Source organism: Orycteropus afer, unplaced genomic scaffold (genome assembly GCF_000298275.1).
Source record: "Orycteropus afer afer isolate SDZICR_OR568_19922 unplaced genomic scaffold, OryAfe1.0 scaffold00150, whole genome shotgun sequence".
Classification (NCBI taxonomy): domain Eukaryota; kingdom Metazoa; phylum Chordata; class Mammalia; order Tubulidentata; family Orycteropodidae; genus Orycteropus; species Orycteropus afer.
This window is the reverse complement of record NW_006921737.1, coordinates 7,086,295-7,107,860: the sequence shown is the minus strand read 5'-3', so window position 1 is coordinate 7,107,860 and position 21,566 is coordinate 7,086,295. Positions and strand designations below refer to the sequence as shown.

At 37.1% G+C, this 21,566-nt stretch overlaps 1 protein-coding gene across 1 annotated transcript in view; it reads left to right on the top strand.

Moving 5' to 3' along the window:
- The window catches only part of AKAP13 (A-kinase anchoring protein 13), a 313,928-nt gene that overhangs the window by 202,227 nt on the left and 90,135 nt on the right, over nt 1-21,566 (top strand). Inside the window, exons 9-11 of the mRNA XM_042781685.1 lie at nt 266-402; nt 15,584-15,954; nt 18,096-18,149. Coding sequence (XP_042637619.1) covers nt 266-402; nt 15,584-15,954; nt 18,096-18,149 — 562 coding nt within the window. The remainder of the gene's footprint in view (nt 1-265; nt 403-15,583; nt 15,955-18,095; nt 18,150-21,566) is intronic.

The window sequence follows — 21,566 nt, the reverse complement described above, 5'->3', positions numbered from 1 at the left end:
AAGAAAAATACTTGGAAGAAAACATTGCCACTGAGAAACCTAAATATAGATGGAATGATGGTTTTAAGGACATGGCAAACTCATGGATAGGCTATAGGAACTCTTCCAGAATAGGGCTGTCAAAGCTAAAAGCTACTAATTTGACAGTGTCTCCTTTATAACTTCTTAATCTTAAAAACAAAAGAAAATTTAAAAAACCAGTTCTAGGATAGAAAGAAATTTTTATATTGTTTTAAGTATTGGTTGTATAAATTGTCTTTTTCAGAATGTGACAATTTCCTCGGTGTTGGACTGGGCCGAGAGCATGCCTCATCCCAAAGTGGGCTTAAAAGAGAATCTGGGAGTGATTCTGATCTCTTTCACTCACCCAGTGATGAAATGGACAGCATCATCTTCTCAAAGGTATCGTTTGCCACCGTATGCAATTCTTGCTAGTAAGTTGTGATCTAGCTAGTTTTATAGAGCCTCAGTCAAGCTCTTATATGATCATATAGAAGGGTAAAGTGTTCTGTTTGGAGGAAGGAAACTCCAGATTGTGAGGGACTTAAAAGAGGGCATTGGCAGCTGTAATTTTCTGCAAAATCATCACTAATTATATGCAGATTTTGAAGCTCACATTGAAGCCTAAGAACACGGAAGTTCTTTAGTTTTGAATTAAGTCAAATAACAGTGAATACTTTGCAGTGGATAGGAAGGGACCGCAGCTCAGACTAAATGATGTCATGTGCATAAACTAACCATAGAGTCATTTCTGATTAATGTGTTTAGTTCTGAAGCTCCCTGGTGAGCTTGATGATATCACCTCCTCTCATGTAGCCTGCTTAATTGGAACTTTCTAGAGTTCTACTAGGGAAGTCAGTCTCTCTCTCTCTAGTGAATAGCCCATACACATGAATCACCTAGTGTTTGCATGTCATTTGTGGGATGCAAGAGATTCGGGAAGGGGTCAATTTGTTTTATTTGCTTGCGTTTGTGTCATGAAGTCTGTTGGCTGAATAGTTTTTTTCTCATAGCAGAGACAGCAAATAGTGCTCAGCTATATGCCACAAGAGGTCTTCTTAATACTAAAAAAAAAAAAAAAAAACCAAACTCAATGCTGTCAAGTCGGATCTGATTCATAGCTATCCATCCTTAGGTTTCCGAGGCTGTATCACTACGGAAGTAGATTGCCCAACCTTCCTTCCGCGGAGTGGCTGGTGGGTTTGAACTGCCAGCTTTCTGGTTAGCAGTCAAGTGCCTTAGGCACTACACCACCAGAACTCCTTTCTTAATACTACATAGGTAGTATTATGGATAGTCATAGTGGCTGCAACGAGGGGCTCAGTAGTATAGCAAGGACTATGAGACTGGCACAAGACTGGGCAGTGTTTCATTCTGTTGGACATAGGGTCATGTGAGTTGGAGATGACTGGACAGCACAGCATGTAACAACAACAGTGTTATGTATGCATCTATGTAGACTATCTTAATACTACATAGGTAAAAGTAAAGGGACCAGAAACATTGTGTCAGCTCTGAAGAAGATGGTTTCTTCTGGTTCTGTGAGGACATTAAAAGAGGTAGTAATAGCATTTATGTTTGTGAGTGATTAGATTGTCCAGGGTAGTGTGGTGTTACTGTGTTTAAAAGTTAAAGTTCTGGAGTTCTGGTCTGGAATGAATTTAAGCCTCTGGGTATGTACCATCAGTACCTTACTTATATTTTTGTCCAAGGCTCTCATGTTCCCATCGGCCTTTTCTACCTTGTCCTTTTTGTTGTCCTTCTACTTTCTAGAGGTTCACTGAAAAATTTATGGTGGAAACATCAGGATTTCTGTCATTGTTACTTAGAGTGAGTTGTCTGAAGGTGTTTTGTAAAGTGAAAAATCCACATATTGAGAAGATCTGCCCTTCTACTCTAAAGTTATTTAGGAAGAGGGAAACCAATATCAATTTTTTAAAAATCAGAATTTGGGTAATTTCTAGCGTAACTTTGAGATTTTTATCTTAAAGACTTGTAAAGGTCTCTTGTAATACTCCAGGGGAATACCATTCTGAAGGTAGATGTCTCTAAGTGTTACTTTTGTCTGAGAGAAACTGATTAGATATCTCCAAGTTCCAGCTTTAAAACTGGGTCATTGAGAATCACTGAAACCGAGTCATATGTATGTGGGGATTTGTCATACATCTATGTGTGGTTGAAAATTTTTATAGTAAGATATTTTTTTAAAAAATTAAGAAGTCTGCACTCAGAAATACTTGCTCACTACTCCTAAGTATGTGACAGTTTACCCCTCAGTGTTGCCCATCTGTGCAGAATGATAGTTTTTTCTAGTAATTGAATAGACTGTTTTATCTGACTATAGAGAATTAGAATTTCCTATACTTTACTTTTTAATTAAATCAGCCAAAAGCATTTAGGAGATTGTTCATACAAATGCCCTGTGCTACATTTGGCATTTCTTTCAGAGTAACTCTCAAAAAGCTCAAAGCCAACAAGTTGATTCTGACTAGCGACCCCCATTGGGGTTCTAAGGCTATAAGTCTTTACAGAAGCAGACTGTCCCATCTTTCTTCCGTGGAGTAGCTAATGGGTTTGAACCACTGACCTTTTGGTTAGCAGCCAAATGCCTTAACCACTACACCACCAGAGCACCTTTCAGAGTAACTAAGTAGATAATAATTTTTCAAATTGGCAACACACTCTCTCAAATAAACTTTTACCTACATCTCACACCAGAGATCTTGGACAAACCAAGAAATAGTAGATACACTTTAACTTTTTCATGTGTCCACAAAAAATGTCTAAGTGGCCTTGGGAAAGATCCAGGAGGAGTTTTCCTTTTAGTAGTTCCACTCTACCAAAGTTTGTTGGTGAGCAGAAGTGGCTTTGCAGTAAATGTTTTCTCTAGCATTAATAAACTAAAGAACTTACATGTAAAAGGAAAAGGAGAGAGACAAATTAGTATTTCTAAAGTGCTTACTATATTCCAGGCACTGAACTAATTTATTTAAATATGTGATTTCATTTCATACTCCCAGCAACTCTGCTGGTGTGTGGTTTTCTCATTATACAACTCTGAGAAAATGGAGGCTGTAGTTGGTAAAGAAGTTTACCCAAAATGATTCAGCTGTAAATGTCAGTGTTGGGATTTGTACCTAGGTTGGCCTGACTTTTAAAATCTATTCATCTTCTGGTATTTTGCTCCTAATCCCCAAATACCTGCTTTTATAGCCAGCAATTTATGTAGAAGCATGGCAGTGGCCAGTTACCAGCTACTTCTTTAAAAGTCTCCCTCAGTGGTCATCCATACCGTGTGTGCTACAAAATAACCAGAATGTCCCAGTTTCTCCCCAGGGTCTAACCCTCTTCTCTTCCCTTCTGTAAAAAAATAATTTGTAGGCAAGACATTGCAACATCAGTTTCTGTGAACCATGAGTGGTGCCGTAGGTCACTTCCTGCAGTCATTTGAGTGACTCTGGCCTTACAGATCCCTTTAGCAGCCTGCGATGTTTGCCATGAACTTTTCACTTTAACCTTTCTTTCCATTCAGTGTGCCTCCTGGCAAATATGATCCTTAATGGGTGTTAGGAGCTTCATGTTTATTCTTAGGAAAATTGCCAAATTTGAGCTAATTTTCCTTAGCTCAACAGCATAAAATTTAATTTTGTTTTAAAAGTGAAAAGAAATCCTGGGGTGTTTTTTCACACTAGGTAAGAGAGAAAGTGTGATCATAAAATACACATGATCTGGGCCACCCTGTAATCCAAAAGAATAATTGAAGCCCACAAAAAATACTTAAGAGTTGCTTCTTCCTTTCCCAGAGAGAGCTAAATCAAAACCATAACACTTCTTTTCCTCCTCCAGGTTTTAAGTATCCACAATTGATTAAAAAAAATCAAAATAAACCCCTGAAACTATTGCCCTGGGATAATTTTTAAACCTATAAATAAAAATATCCCCTGAAGTCTTCTTAAAACAAAACAGTAGTTTAGCTTCATTATTAAAAAATGTTTGCCTTGAACATTATGCTCTTTTAATTCTGTTAAAGTCTAATTTATGTATTTTGGGGCCCTTTAAGTGGTCCATAGATATTTATTATGGTTATATCTTCTTGTTCAGTTGATCCTTTAATCATTATATAATGTCCTTCTTTGTCTTTTATGGTGGTTTTTGTCTTAAAGTCGATTTTATCAGAAATTAATATTGCTACTCCTCCTCTTTTTTGGTTGCCACTTGCTTGATAGATGTTTTTTTCCATCCTTTGATTTTTAGTCTGTTTTTGTCTTTGTCTCTAAGGTTATCTCTTGTAGACAGCGTATTGATGGGTTATGTTTTCTTATCCAGTCTGCAACTCTCTGTCTCATAAGTGGTGGATTTAATCCATTGACATTCATTGTAATTATTAACAAGTATGAATTGGTAGCTGTCATTTTGTTACGTGTTTTTTCATGGGGTTCTTTGTTTCTTTGTTCCATATAATTTTCTGTGCTAAGCTCATTATGTTTTTGAATCGTGTTATCATTTCCTTTGTTGCTATTGTTTTAGTATTTGCTAAATATTTGTGCTTGTCCTCTTTTATTTTGATGTGAAGGTTTATCATTTTTCTTTGAGATTACCTTGTGATTTATAATATTCTCCCTGAGTTTAGAACAGTCCATTCTATCTTGCAACTCTCTTGACTTCCTCACCATTTACGAGTTTTGTAACTACACTGTTTTTTTCCCTCTTTTTGGTTTGTAGTTGTCCTCACTTGCCAATCAATGTCCCTGGTTCCCTGTTTACAATCTTGTAAGCTCATTTTACTTTGGATACTTCCATAGCTGTGTTGGTTTCTGGCTTATGTCATCTTGTGTATTAATGGTCGGTTATTGTAAGCTATTATCACTTCTCTGTTCAGAGGACTTCCTTTAGTGTATCTCTTGTAAGATTGGTCTGGTTTAACAAATTCCCTTAATTTCTGCTTATCTGGAAAACTTCTAATTTTACCATCAGATTTGAGGGACAATTTTGCTGCATATATAATTCTTGGTTGGAAGTTTTTCTCTTTCAGGGTTTTATATATACTATCCCATTGCCTTCTTGCTTGCATGGTTTCTGCTGAGAAATCAGAGCTTATTCTTACTGGTTCTCCTTTGTAAGGAACTTTTTTTTTATCCCCCATGCTGCTTTCAGGATTCTTTCTTGGTCTTCGGTTTTGGTGTGTTTGATGAGCTCTGGTAGAGTAGTGCCTAAGGCACTTGACTGCTAACCAGAAGGCTGGCAGTTCACACCTACCAGCCACTCCTCGGAAGGAAGGTTGGGCAATCTACTTCCATAGCAATACTGCCTTGGAAACCCAAGGAGGGGTCACAGTGAGTCAGATATGACTCAGCAGCACATAGCAACAACAACATGTCATGGTAATTTTTTTTGGGGGGGGTCGTCTATCCTGTTTGGGATTTGTTGGATTTCCTGAATAGATATATTCTCCTCTTTCATCATTTCGTCTTATCAGGGAAGTTCTCTTCCACCAGATCTTGGACAATTTTCTCAGTGCTGTTCTTTTTCTCTTCCTATTCTGGAATTCCAATTACATGTAGGTTATTCCTTTTGATGGTATCCCACATGATCTTTAGGCTTTCTTCATTTTTTTTTAATCTTTCTTCTGATTGATCCCTTTCCAAAGAAGTATTCAGGTATTTGTCTTCAGTCTCATTAATTCTGTCTTCATTGCATCACTTCTACTCCTTTGCACTTCCAATGTGTTACTATTTCTGACAATTTAGTGTTAATCTTCGGGATTTCTTTCTGAAGATTTTCTATCATTTCTAAGTTTTCATTTATTTTGTCATTTTGTCCTTGTGTTTTCTTCCAAAATTGTTTTAGAGTTTTGTCTGGGTTTTCCTTAATTTTGTCAGTGTTTTCCTTGGTCTGTCTCTCAGTCTTTTGAACATACCTAAGTATAATTCTTTTGAATTCCATATCAGAGTTCCAGTGCTGCTTCTTCCTCAAGAGATGTGTTCTGGGTCTGTATTCTGCTCCCTTGTTTCTACCACTTTATCTTGCTTCTTTGTGTGGATTGTGATGGTCTGTTGTCTCCAAGACATTGTGACATTGTTGTATTTAGATCTCTGTTAACTGTTTGTGAAGAGCAGTTAAGGATGAGTCAGGCTGTTCTTGGGAGTTATTTATCGTTGGCCAGTTGGTGGAGAAGGAAGTGGTAGTGACTCTCACTCAGTAAGTGGAGCTGCAGGAGGTGCAGATGTGGTTGCATTGTATGGGCACAGTTACTGTCTCCCACTCAGTTAGACAAAAACAACAATTGGAAAACCATCAAAAAAGTAAAAGCAAGCAGACAAAATATACACCTCATAAGCACACAGGAACAATCACGAAAAAAAGAAAAGGGAAAAAGAAAAAAAAAACCGCAATATATGGGGAGGGCGCAATAAGAGAAAAGAGGTAGAGCAGGATCATAATGAATTAAAAAATGGGAAAAATGCAAAAAGAAAAACAAGGAATGGGGTTAACCACGAGAAAGAAAAAAAATGGGAACCAGGAACAAGGAGGAGAGAGAAAGCTGAAAACTAGAACCTGGGAAGGGAAGAATAGAGAATAGTAATAAAAAGGATGACAAAAAAAGGGATAATAATAATAGTAATAATTTAAAAACAAAGGAAAAAGGAAAAAAATCTGGGCAGGGTGGGGCAGGGCACGCAGGCTCTGTCACAGCACACAGACTGGGATGGAATTTCTGGCAGCCCAGAAGGTGGATGGGAGTGAGGGATGGCCGCACCTCCATTTACCAAGAAGGTGTGGGGTGTACAGGTAACAAGAGGAATATCGCACCTTTCCATTTGTTCGTGTCCAGTATGCCCTTGCAGTTCCCAGAAAGTGGAGCCCATTCTTAGGTTCCTGGAATCTGAGAGAATGCTGTTGCTTTAAATATCCAAAATGGTTGAACTGCTTGTAAACATTCAAAATGGCTACGCCTCCGGACAGGCAGAAGTCCACAGCTTATTACACCTCAGTCTTCGCTGCTTTCCCTTTTATTCACCAGCCACCCATGCAGTCACCTGTGCAGTCCCTGGCTAGCAGGGCTGATTTTTAGGTTAATTCTTAGATCCTAACACCACTTGACAGTATCCAAGCTATCTGTGCCATTAGTATCACTGACAGTCCACAGCTCCGTATGTCTCCTTTTTTGGTGTTTTGATGCATGTTCTTCTACTAGTTGGAATTTAGTCTATTTCTGTATCCTTCCTGCCAAAGTTCAGGCCTCTAGGATTATCTTCTGTATCTGTGTTAATTGGTTCCCCTTCTCTTTGTTGAAGAGAGTCTGTGTAGTTTGTCTGCTGTTCTGCCATCTTACTGGAACACCTCCTGTTACGTTCTTTTAGAACCAAAACCAAAACAAAACAAACAAACCTCTACTGCCATCAGATCAATTGGAGGAATGCCCCCATAGGGTTTCCAAGGCTGTAAATCTTTATGGATGCATAGTGCCTTGTCTTTCTCCCATTGAGCATCTGGTAGGTTTGAACTACTGACCTTTTGGTTAGCAGCCAAATGCTTTAACCACTAGGCCACCAGAGCACCTGTACTCTTTTAAGAACTCTGTATATGGGATCAAATTGACAGCAGCAACTGGAAAGATTAGATAGAAGCCTTAGGGAGCAGTGATTTTATGTTAACAGAGAAGGAACAACTCAGAGAAGGAGAGTGAGAATGGTTATGCAGTTTGTATAATGTAGTCACTACCACTAAATGGTACATGTAGAAACTATTGAATTGGTGTATGTTTTGCTGTGTATATTCTCAACAGTATCAACAGAATAAATAAAATTATATTTTAAAGAAATCAAAGTAACTTCCCTAAAATACTAAAACCTAAAGTTTTAAGGGAACAGCCTTTTTTTCATATGCTGTACGTTGCTCTCAGAGAACTCAGTCACCAACCCAAAAAATTACCTTTTTTATTTTATTTTATTTTTAACTTTTTAGCAATAAAAATAAATACATTTAAGGATCCAAATTAGGAAAACCATACTTGCCTGGGTAGAAGTACTAAAATTGTTAGAATTTCAGAACTGTAAGACAGGGATAATACTTGCTATCAGATAATATTTAAGATTCTTAGATAAAATATTGTATATAAATAGATTAAAGGATTGAAATACATTAGGTGCTTAAAATATGTACTGCTTAGTGTATAATACAGTAATAATGAATAATAACCCAAGACTTTGTTGAAAAAAGGAATTCTGGTAGTTCAGTGCATAAGGCATTTGTCTGCTAACCAGAAAGTTAAAGGTTCAAACCCACCAGATACTCCATGGAAGGAAGATGGAGCAGTCTACTTCCATAAAGATTCACATCCTCAGAAACCCAATGGTGGTTGCTATGAGTTGGAATCGACTTGATGGCAGTAAGTTGGGTTTTTGTTGTTGCTGTTGAATAAATAAAAGAAAGTGAAAGGACCCATATTTTGGCAATATCAAGCATGAATCCATAGTGTAAAAGTGTGCAGCAGTTTTTATATTTCTGTGTATAGTGGATATATTGTTCATACCTCTGTGTATGCCATATATAGATTATGTATAGCATGTAGTTAAAGTGTAATTCTAGTTAAGAAAATCAATTAAGTATTTTACCCCAATATTTTATTATGAAAGTTCTGAAGCATATAGTAAAGTGGAAAGAATTATTCAGTTGAACATCCACATACCCAACTGTATTATACAGTACTTTTAATTATACTTGCTTTGACAACTATGCACCTGTCCATGTCTATCCACACACAAATCTATTTTTAAAAAAAAATTGATGCATTTCAAAGTAAGTTACAGTTATCTGTATATAAAATGAGAATAAGAATACCTACTAAATTGAGTAGTTGTAAGGATTAAAGGAAATAATACAACTAAAATCATTTAGTGTAGAGCCTTGGACATGATTAAAACAAAACAAAAAACCCACTGCTGTTGATTCCAACCCACAGTGATCCTGTGGGATAGAGTAGAATTGATCCATATGGTTTCCAAGGCTATAAATTTTTACTGAAGCATACTGCCTCCTCATTCTCCCACAGAGCAGCTGGTGGGTTCGAAGTGTTGACTTTTTGGTTTAGAGCTGAGTGCTTAACTTCTGTGCCACTTGGGCTCCTCAGATGTGATTGTTGTTGTTAGGTGCTGTCGAGTCCATTCTGACTTGCAGCGACCCTATGTATAACAGAATGAAACACTTTACAGCCCTGCACCATCCTTACAATCATTACTAAATTTGAGCCCACTGTTGTAGCCACTGTGTCAAACTATCTTGTTAAAAGTTTTCCTCTTTTTTATTGACCTTCTACTTTACCAAGCAAAATCTGCTTCTTCAGGGACTGTTCCCTCCTAAAACATACCCAAAGTACATGAGACAAAATCTTGCTATCCTTAATTCTGAGGAGCATTCTGGCTGTCCTTCTTCCAAGACAGATGTTTGTTCTTCTGGCATGTTTGTTCCATGGTATATTCATTATTCTTTGCCAGCACCATAATTCAAAGGCATCAATTCATCAGTCTTCCTTATTCATTATCCAGCTTTCGCATGCATATGAGGCGATGGAAAAAACCATGGCTTGGGTTGGGTGTTCCTTAGTCCTGAAAAGAACATATCTACTAATTATGTGAAAGCTGGTACCAGTGGAAGGTGGAAGCCTGTCAGAGAAGGAAAACAAATATTTTCTGCTAAAACCAGCAACAGAAGAATGGTGACTGTCCCCTCTCAGAGGTGGAAAACTTGGGAATCCTGTAAAAACAAGGCAATTCCATCCAGTTCGAGCTCTTACAGGTTTCACAGTATTATTTAAATTTAAGTCATAGTTAGATTGTACATATTAAATAGTAGTATTAGTTTCTCAAGATTTACATGGCAATGTCATTTAATTTAGACCTTTACATTAAATTTTAACTGCATAATTATTTTGTTATTTAAATCTCCCTAGTTTATTTGACCTGAAATGAAATTAAGCATAATAGTAGTAGTCTTAGGTCCCTTCATCAGCTCAGTTCCTGCCCCTAATCACAGAGCTGTCCATTTAAGACTGGTGCTTATAAAGAGCAGCCACACTCCTGCCTTTGTATTGGTTAGAGGGCCATTCTTTGCAAGCACTGTGTCCTTGCCTCATAGGAACTTTTACTAGCCTGATAAATTTACAGATTTTCAAGATTATATATATAGCCCTAAGAAAATAGATCCTGATGGCAGAATGATATACTTTTGTATTTTTCCATTCTGAAATGCAGGAGAAAATGCAGATGTGAAAGACTCAAGGGAGGAGGGAATTCATTTGTATCTCTCAGACACATAGCGTAATCTTCATTTCCCAAATAGTTTATTTCTCACATATGTAAGTAGCTGCAGCCCTAACCACCCCATCTCTCCTATGTCTGCCTTTCTTGGTCTCTTCCTTTTCTCTGCCTTGTTGTTGTGAGTTGCTGTCAGCTCATTTCTGACTCATGGCAACCCCATGTGCAACAGAATGAAATGTTGCCCTGTCTTGCCCAAGAATCCTTGGTATGCTTGGGTCCATTGTTGCAGCCACTATGTATTTTGAGTGCCTTCCAGCGCTATATTGGATTATTCTATTGTGATCCATGTGATTTTCATTGGCTACTTTTCAGAAGTAGACCACCAGGCCTTTCTTCCTGAAACCTGTCAATCATAGAAGACACTGCTGGTATTTAAATACCAGTGGCATAGCTTCCAGCATCATATCAATGACCACAGTATGACAGACTGACAGATGGATAGTGGCTCTGCCCCAACCCAGTCTTAATACATTTTGATCTGAAAATTGAAGTTTATTTATAGCAGAATGTTAAGAACAAGCTTGTATTTAGGCTGTCAGCTTTACAAGACCAGAATTATCACCTGATTTTGACTCCATATGAACCACGTCTTACTTAAACTGATAACTATGGCACCATTCTTCCAAACTACTAGGTATAATTTTCTAAGTCCCTGAAAATTATTTAGTAAGCTGACATTTTAAGATTAAAAATCTCTTTAAAGAAAGACTGAAACATAACTCAAAAACTCTTGAAAGGGACTTCAAATTTTAGACATGGAATATTCCATCATGCATTGGAAGCCGTAACTTTTTTTTTCCCTACTACCATATAAGTGGAATATATATGTTGCTGTTGTTGTTAGGTGCCGTTGAGTCAATTCCAACTCACAGCGACCCTGTGTACGGCAGAAACAGAAATGCCCTGTCCTGCACCATCCTCACAATCCTTGCTATGTTTGAGGCCATCATTGCAGCCACTGTGTCAGTCCATCTCATTGAGGCATCTTCCCCTTTTTCTTTGACCCTCCACTTTACAAAGCATGATACCCTTCTCCAGGGACTGGGCCTTTCTCACCACGTGACCAAAGTCAGTGAGACAAAGTGTAGCCATTCTTGCCTCTAAGGAGCATTTTGGATGTACTACTTCCAGGATAGATTTGTTTTTTAAGTGATTAAGAGAGTTGGCTGCTAATCAAAAGGTTGGTGGTTTGATCCTCCTAGCCACTCCATAGAAGAAAGAGGAGGAAGGTTCTGTAAAAATTTATAGCCTTGGAGTTGCTATGAGTTGGACTTGATTCCGTGGCAATGAGTTTGATTTTTGATTATTCATACACACACACACACACACACACACATAATCTTCACTGGTTTAGCCCAAGACATTTGGTAATGAGAGTGCTTCTAGAGAAACAAAATTATAAGGATGCATTTTCTAAATTGGCTCTCAAGTCTAACTAGTTTTAAAGGCACTGATGAGTATGCATCCATTAGTAAAGAGGGCATTGCTAATCCATGTCATGAGGTGGCAGTATTGATATGCAAAATGTCACTGCCAATATTGGTGAGAAGCAAGGCTCTGGGTAGAGAAGCTAGATAGTTGGTCCTATTAACAATAGACAAAGTGGTGAAATAAAGAGATGAACTGAGGGCTTCAGAGTCACATCTCAAGTGCTTCATGAAAGACCTCAATGTTTCCACTTGTGCCCTGAAAGAGAGCCTTGTTTCTTATAGTAACAGAGCTAATACTGCTGACTACCAAAAACCCAGAGAATTATCATGTTGTTGTTGTCAGGTGTCGCCAAGTCAGCTGTAACTCCTAGTGACCCTATGTACAACAGAATGAAGGAATGAATGTATATAGCATCCTCAAAACCTGGTGCTTTTTTTGGAGGGGTGAGTGGAGAAGTAGTAGTTCTTTGGTCTCTTATTTGGCATGTGTCTCAAAAACTTCAGCATAATGAATGCAAGTATGAGAAAGGAGTATTTTTTTGCAAAAAAAAATCAAAAGTTTGAAACCTTGCAGTTCTTCTTTCTTCTGTCATCAATAATTTAGCTAGATGATTAACACTTGTCAGTATGCCTTATATTAATTCTAACTTCTTTAGGTCTAAAGGTCATATGTTTAACTCTTTCATGTTATATAGGAAAGTGAAGAGAAAAAGTAATTTACACTCACGTACTTAGAGAAGAGTCATGACTGTATTCTGAATCTCTTGACTTCTAGTTAGGCCATGGACTACTTTCTACTCTGCAGAAATTTTGTTAAAGATAAGATGAAATTGGGAAATTCTTTTGAGAACACTTAATAAGTCTTGGGTAAGAAGTAATTTATTTCTGAATTTTGTCTCATTTTTCATTTTCAAATAACAACCATTAGCTCATAATAAGAATTGAAAAGTACTTGAGTTTAAGAATATTACTATGGATACTTAATTCTTATCAGGAATGAAAGGCTTAAGAAATCATGTAGTACTGCAAAAAGACTCCTGGTCATTTAGTTTGTTGGTGAGATCAGAGTTAAAAGCACACACCAGGAAATGTCATGGCACACCCCAGGAAGAAGACTATTGAAGAGATGGATTCTAGACACAGAGGTCTCCTTCATTTTAATACATAAAAACAGGCAGCCAATGATTTCCCTATTTTGATTTTGTGTCTTACAAAAGAATATTTGTTTGTTTGTCTGTTTATAAGTTTCGGATCACTGAAGTTCCAGAGAGATAGCAAGGACTTTTTCAAGGTATTATTTTTCCAAGATTGGATGCCAGGGTAAGAAGTATCTATCTACTCTTACACGTTGAGAAGCATTGACTTCTTAGAAGCATATATCAAAGATAAATGGAAACTAAGATTCTTTTTTTTCCTTTGAAGCCTTTCTTGTATGTTTTAGGACAGACTTGTCAAATATTTTTCTTTGTTCATGCCCATTCTGTTTGCATCTTACTATTGTTCTGAGAATAAGAAATTCAGAAAACTAAGGAATGAGAAAGGTATGGTATTGATGGCAATTTACGTTTCCCCCTCTGAAGAGTAACCCCATGAGTAGGAATCTTTGAGGATGTCCAAGTAAATCCCTCATTAACTTACAGCAAAAATTGATCGTTTTATTTTAAAATAATAGCTACCCTGTTTCAGAATTTACTTGGTGAAATACAGTTTGTTTGTTTGTTTTGTAATTTATTTTGTTGTTTACAGTACACACAGCAGAACATAAATTAATTCAGGTTTCTCCATCTACAATTCAGTGACATTGTTTACATTCTTCAAGTTGTATAACCATTCTCAGCTTCCTTTTCTATGTTTTTCTTCCCCCATCAACATAAAACTCGCTGGCCCCTAAATTTCCTATCTAATCTTCCGAGTTACCTTTGTCCATTTGATCCCATATCGGTAGATTTTAATAGACTCAAAGCAGACGCTCTTTGCTAGTTAACCTATTCAGTTATCAGATGTTAAGAAGATTTCAGGGGATAAGATTTAAAGATTATCTGAGGGTCGTAGTTTCAGAGATTCATCCAGCCTCTGTGGCTCCAGAAAGTCTGAATTCTATAAGAATGTGAAATTCTGTTCCCCTTTTGATCAGAATTCTTGTATAGAATCTTTGATCAAAACGGTATATAAAAGCAGCCAGGCACCATCCAGTTCTGGCCTCTCAGCAAAGGAGGCAGTTGCTCATGGAGGCAATTAGCCAGACATTCCATTTCTTTTCTGTTCCTGACTCTCTTTCTTCCTCTGTTGCTCCAGGAGAATAGAGATCAATTGTCATGCCTTGGATGTCCATTTGCAAACTTTCCAGACCCCAGGCACTACACAACGAACTAGAAGTAGAGCAGAAGCATTAAAAAGATTTGATCAAAGTATTTTACGATGTGATCCAGTGAAGAAGACAATGAACCATTTCTGATACTGACTTTTAGATTTTGTTCTTATGGGGTTTTGTCCAATAATTGACGTAACAAAATGGACAGTTTGAGTTAAAATCAACCTGGGTTCAAATCTTGATTCCGCTTCTCACTGCCTCTGTACTTGGGAGAGTCCGTTAGACAGTCTGGGTCTGAATTTTCTGACTTAATTATTCAGCGATCCCTTTGCATCTTTTCTTAGTCTCATCCCTCACATATCATTTAAAGATCAAATACACTAAGAAACTGAATTCTGTAGAGAAGAAAAATCTCATATTTACTGATAAAATGCAGTCTAGAAGGTCTAAAGAAGATAGTGTGATTGTGAAGTGGTGTATTAATGTTTTAAAGCTGTGTTTTCTGCACATTTGTTCAAATAATTTTTTTGTGTCTTTTTACTAGGAACTGTAAGTTTCATCACTGCTAATTAAAACACTGAGTAGATAGGTTAATTAGGAAAATGCTGTGAAGAAGAAAAAGTCACAAAATACTCTTCCCTATTCTCTGCTTCCTATTCTGTAAGAGTACAGAGTAGAGATATGAAGGCAGTGCTCACATCTGTAACTGAGAGTATGATTATTTTGTATTTATTCTTGCATCTCTTAGACACTTTTATTCATCTTTTTCCCTCACCTATCAAATTATATCTTCTGATGCCTTTCAGCAAATAGAGAATGTCAGGCTACTAGGATCAGAGTTTCAGAATTCCTGTTAGGCACTAGAGGTTGGCCGGGAAAAGAACATCATCACTTTATGAAAGAGTCCATTGCCAGGACTGATTATTTTATGTATGGTTTGGCTTGGTAACACTCAGTGAATTCTTAGTAAAATGAGAAAAAGGAATAGCTTTCTTTCATTTAGGTGTTTGTGGCAGCCATTAAATGTTGGGATCATAGCTATTGTACATTTTCCAAGAGACCAATAAAAGCAATTATCAGCACATAATTCTTGTAGTAGGGCAGATTGCCTCATTTTCAGTGAGGGCTTGTGAAAACTTTAGATAGTATGATATGCAGAGTTTTATTTAGCAGAAAACCCAGAGACAAATGGGTTCCTTTTATTTCATTTGATGGTATGGACTGAAGGAACTGACCTGAGTTAGATTTTTTTTTTTCCTTTTGTAGGAAAGAAAAAACAAGATTTGCTTCTGATGTAGGTGAATTAATGTAAGAAGGTAGAAAGAGGACAAATCAGTCCTTTATTTGAGATTGTGAGAACTTAAACCCAACTGTGATCATGCTTTCAAAAAAAAAAGCTCGATCTGGAAGCCAAAGTGATCTCACCCATCTCAGACCCATTATGAAGCCATTTGTTTGATCTGAAATAACAGGCTATCTACTTTCTCATGCTGTTTTCAACCACATATGCTTTCTCTCCATTACAGCCTGAGGAGGAGCAGCTGGTCTGTGATATCATTGGATCCAGTTCTTCCACCGATGACACAGCTTCCTTAGATCGGCATTCTTCTCATGGCAGTGATGTGTCCCTCTCCCAGATTTCAAACTTGAACAAGTCCAAAGATCCACAAAGCCTTGATGGCTTCTGTAGCCATGAGATGAGAACTGTAAGGCAGGAGAGTGAGAGTGAGCCTACTGGCTCAGTTGAAATGGAAGAAGAAGAGATGGACAGCATCACTGAGGTGCCTACAAGCTGCTCTGTTCTGAGGGGCTCTATGCGCTCTCTCTCCCCTTTCAGGAGGCACAGCTGGGGTCCTGGGAAGAATGCAGCCAGTGATGCAGAAATGAACCACCGGAGGTGAGATGGAAGACCCTTTGTCCAGTTTCTCAATGTCTCCTTGCTTTTGAAAAGTTGCTGATTTGATATTTCAGTTGCCAATGATTTTAGAAAACACAATGGTATGGAAGAAAAAATACGGTCATTAGAATCTGGAAAACCTGTGTTCGGACTTCAGGTCTGTGCCTTATGTTCTGGTTACCTAGTTGCCACTGTGACAGGAATACACCACAAATTGGATGGCCATAACAAACAGGAGTTTATTCTCTTACAGTTTGGAGGCTTTAAGTCCAAGTACAAAGTGCCAGGCTCTAGGGGCTGGGTGAAAGCCACTCAGCCTTGAGCTTCAGCTCTGCCTCCAGCTCCCGGTCCACTGAAGCTAGAGGCATTTCTTCACTCAGACCGCTGCTGGCTGCTGAGGCTGCCAAGCCCAGGGTTGACAAAAAGGCACAGTCCTGATGTTACCAAACCACATGGCAGGCCATTAATTCAAGTCCATTGTAAGTCCCAAGGTTGGCAGAGCGTGGCAGGCTGCTTAACAATGACACGGCTACATGCAGAGTTCAAGGTGCCATAAGCCAGAGACCACTTCTCCTTATATACGGGAAGCAGACCACATCCCTAAGGCAGCTACTCAGCTGCTCACAGTCAATTCCACCATGGAATTGATTACCATTCTCATCATGGAGAATACTCAACCAGGCCTAGCCAAGATTATACACAAACTTAACTACCACACCTTACTATGTAGATGACCTTAGTTGACCCTTTAGAGCTTTTCTTGTCTGTAAAATACATGCCTTTAGGAATATTTGTAATAATAGAGTGAAATAATGTGTCACATTGTAGGTGTTTTATAAATGGTGACATTTATTCTTGTCAGCTTTGTCAGTGAAATCCAGAGATAGAAAATAGGGGACTATTTTTCAGTCAATTTCAATTAAGAGGTAAATATGGAATCTTTATCATGAATTACATTTTAGGAATTAAAGCCATCTCTTTCTAATGCAGAAAGTGTTGATAAACTTAATTATCAGTGTTAATCCTCAAAAGAGCATAAAAAGCATTAAGTATCATTAAATAGTTGGTATTTTCCCATATATCATGCTCTTGAATACTTTCATAAAAGTGACCTAATCTTCACTTCAGTGTAGGAGCAAGCTAAGAGAAGATAAGGTGGATTTGGCCAGAGCTTTGAACCATTTCAAACCCCTGCCTTTTCATCCCAATTATACTGCATCGGAATCTACGTTTTAACAAAAATCCCTGGGTATATATGTAACAGTCACCTGGGATTCTGTAAGAAGCATACCATGCTGCTTTGTATTTTAGCATTCCCACCTATGAGAAGAATAAAAAGGTGGGAGATGATCCGTCCTGCCAGGATTCTCTTTCTGGAATAAGAGCAGCTCCTTCACAGGACATACTGCTCTTTAATAATAACAGCATTAAAGAACTGGGGTATATTTTATGTAATCCATTTTTCTTTATAACCTGCTGTGAATCCCTGGATGTGACTTGGTAGTTTGGTCACCTTGCTCAGTTGAGGAAATTGAAGGTCAAATTGAATGATTTGCCAAAGATTACATGATGATCTTAAGACTGAACCGAGATTGGAACCTTATCACCAAAGTTACTCATATTTTCAATCTATATAATGGCACGGTATCTCATATTGTACTTAAAATCAGAGATTACTAGCATAACCATCCTAAAATTAATCTGGAGACAATTGTTAGATTATGTTAGAATAAGAGGTTATAATGATTACTTTAAATAGTTTGACTAATTCTTAAAATATTATATACATATAGTATAGCCTGAATTTTAAAGACTCAAGAAATTAAAGTTTTTAATGACCGTTTTTTTCCTGATCTTACATACTCTTCAGAGTTTTTTACTTTTAGAATTTAGTCAATCTATTCAGTGCCATCTGATTAATAACTCCATGGAGCAAAGAGGGAGCAAAATAACTCTCCACAGAAATTGTCATGCCTTTTTGGTTCTGATATTTCTCTCATTCCATGTTCTTTCCTACCCTTACTTCTATGCTTTTCTCTTTAGAGATGATCTGTCTTCCCAGTGTAGTGTCTATATTTGGTATAGTTGTTTCCCATTTTGTTTCATCTGCAACACTGACCTCTTCCACCATTCATTTTCAGTTCAATGCGAGTTCTTGGGGATGTTGTCAGGAGACCTCCCATTCATAGGAGAAGGTACAGAGTTCACTAACTTGACTGACTAACCATGTCACCTCTGAGCATATACTAACAAGCATCCCATTTTCTTAATACATAATTAGATAATATACTTTTAAATAATGGGTATTTGAGTCAGACAGAAAGAATGTAGTTACTTATTTATTGCTATTATCTGTTCCATATGAAATGGTTTCTTAAATCAGAAGTTCTTTCCTATTCTACTTTCATCTTTAAAAAAAAAAAAATCAAAAATACTTTTCCCTCTTCTGCTTATTGGTGTTTAGATGACTTCTATGGTAGGTTTCTCACCCAGCTTTCCCTAGGAGAATTCAGAGAATCTGTCTGTGTTATGTCTACATGGTGAACTCTGGGGAGTACATTTTTCCCTCTCTAGGGAAGAAAAAAAAGAACCAGAAATATGTGTGTGTGAGCATGTGTGTGCATGCACAGGACCTAAAATACTTCCAACATGTTCTTCAGTTATATTGTGAAACACTTAATTCCTCAGTCACCTGGCAGTTTCCATTCCATTGTTGATGTGGTCATTCTTTAAAGGAAGAAAGAGAAATAAACCAATCTCTCAGGCCCCTCTCGGTCTCTGAATTCCTTTTTGTTGTTGTTGTTGTTAAATACAATTTTTAAGCTAAAAATAAGTGATTTATCAGCTGAGAAATCATTTGTAGTCAAAAAGTGCTGATTTGCTTAAAATTTCCAAAAACTGACTTTTTGTTTTACTTTTATTATTCAGAAGTTATTAATAACCTTTCTCTGAAGGTTTGGAAAAAACATTTTAAAAAATCTAAAAATGATGGTTGTATTACTGTTAGTTTTGAACTGCCAGCCTTCTGGTTAGCAGTCAAATGCCTTAGGCACCAAAGCTACCAGAGTTCCTGTTTTGTTTTGGTTTTTAGTCTCTCATTGTTTGGAAAAACATTTTAAAAATGTAAAAATGATGATTGTATTACTGTTAGTTTCTCATATTGAGAGACATTTGTAAATAGGTATTTTTATGTATTAGCTAAAGCTGTTTGTTGAGGAGCAGGCTGTGATCTTTCCCACTTTTGTCTTTTTCAAATGAATGCTCTTCTTTAACTCCAGATTTTAGGCACAAAACTGAGCTCAAATGTAAATATTCTCATGAGTCTCGGATAATCATGACTCCAGTTAAGTGGATAAATAACTTTTTCAGTAGAAGGTCTCTAGAATCTCAGGAGATATTTTTGTCTAGCTTTCCATTAAAGCTCTTCAATGTGAATTTATTAAATACATGCCCTTGGTGACAAGTTTAGAAGATGGCAAATTGTTGGATGGAGTGTAAATTACAGATACTAAGTTATTATAGATGTAACTGTCATAAAGATGTCCAGTTTATAGTTTTACCCATAGTCATACTTCTATAAGAACAACATGATGTATAATTTAAAAATATGTATTAAGCTTTAACTAGTAAATTTGAAACATTTGACAAGAATTTAAAAGTTTGGGGGAGGGATTTTTTTTTTTAAATCTAGAATATTCTAAATCTCAAGAAAAGCCAAAGATCAGTTAATATTATCACTACTAATTGAGGAGTTGACATAGAAATTAGGCTGTTCTCAAAAATACTCTTAATTACGAAAGGAATATTCTGGTACAAGGAAGGGCAGACAGTAGATGGACCATGTGTCAGTTCCTTCCTAGATCTTTAGAAAAGCTATTACATCTTTTTCTGACTCCTTTTAGGCTCTTCATTCTCTTCATCTTAACTTTTACTTCTGTCTTCTACATCTTTGACATATTCTGAGAGTAAAAATGATCCTTAAATAGGTAGAAGGAGATTATTTCTGTAAATGATGGTTTGGTGATATATATCAGTTACTGATTTTCCACAGTCTGTTTTTAATAAGAAGTTGAATATTTAGATATAATATGCCTGTTTATTAACAGTTTGAAGATTCGGAAATCAAGTTATGATTTCAAAGAATTAACTTCTGAGTCCTGTGTGTGTTTGTGAGATATAGCAAGACGTCCTTCCACTCACAAAGTAATTATAAATCAGTCTGATCCTGCTTACCAGACTGAAGACATACCTCAGCTGTATACTTCTACTTTCTGCTTTATGATTGTCTGCTTTATATTATTTATTTAATCTGATTTAAAACATTTTATCCTGTTTAAATTCTTTTTAAGTGATATTATAAGATTTACTTTTAGAAGAACCATAGGAGTAGCTTTTATATACTCCAGCAATTTCCTTTTCTCTTTTCCTCTGCCAAAAACTCCCATTTATCAACAAAATAAATTTATTAACTGCATTCAAGATAGAAATTTAGTGTATGTAGGCCTCCCCACCTGCAAGTTTCAGAAAGGTGCTGAGTGGGTTTACCCTTGCCCAGCAGCTCTGTTTTTATCTCCTTTTGAAAACAAGGGCATGTCACTTAGTATTTCAACATTCAAGTAGTAGCAAAATGTTTGTTCAGTGATAGCTTTTGTCAATAAGAAATCCTGCATTTCCCATCAGGGTTATTTTGAATTGGTTATTTCTTAGGCTGATTGTATTAGTATTTCCAGTCCCAAATTCTGTGCCCCTACTACTCGAGAATAGATATTAATAATGCTCAGATAGTCAAGGGATTAGATGATTTTTAAGTGCCTAACCATCTGTGCCACCCAGGAACTTCTGGGAAAATGAATACAAACCCCAATTTAAAAGGTACATTTCTAATTTCGGTACCATAAAATTCCTTCTTCTTTTCTTTATTTTTTTTTTAATGAAAAAAATCCCTTCAAGGAAATGAAACCATTGTTACATGCCTTAAGATCCTAGTGAGTGGGGTTTGAAAGTAGATGTGATATTCATTGGGTATCCCAGTCATGAAAGATTTGCAAATTAATCTGGTTTAGATGGATCCTTAGTGGAAACACATGAAAAATACTGATGCCTGAGTGAGCCAATCCCAGTGCTTCCTTTTAGATAATGGACTAGTACTACTATAGTACAGATGGCATAGGAGAGGTAGGGTGTATAGAGAGGTTGTCCCAAATAGTGGTGGTCACAATGCCTCAAGAGGAAGCTGAAGGGTGGGCCTTTTGCTACCAGCCCTCTGGAAGGAATTCTTGGGTTTCAAGTTGAACTGGTTGCCCTGTGAAATACTCATTTCTAACACATTATTATCGATGGATAGGAATAGAACAATTTTAGGTTTCCATGGCTCTTAGTCTAGCCCTTCTCTGAGTCAGTGTTATATTCACAAATCATTTAATAATTAAATAAATCCACCTGTCTGTCTGTCTTTCTTTTTAAACCCAATAACTCTATCCTTGTTTCCTCTTTTCTCCCTCCATTTCTGTTTCTGCCTTTGATGTCATCCCCAGTATGAGCTGGTGTCCCTCTGGTGTACAATACTCTGCTGCCCTGAGTGCTGACTTTACTTGTAGAAGGTATGGTATCAT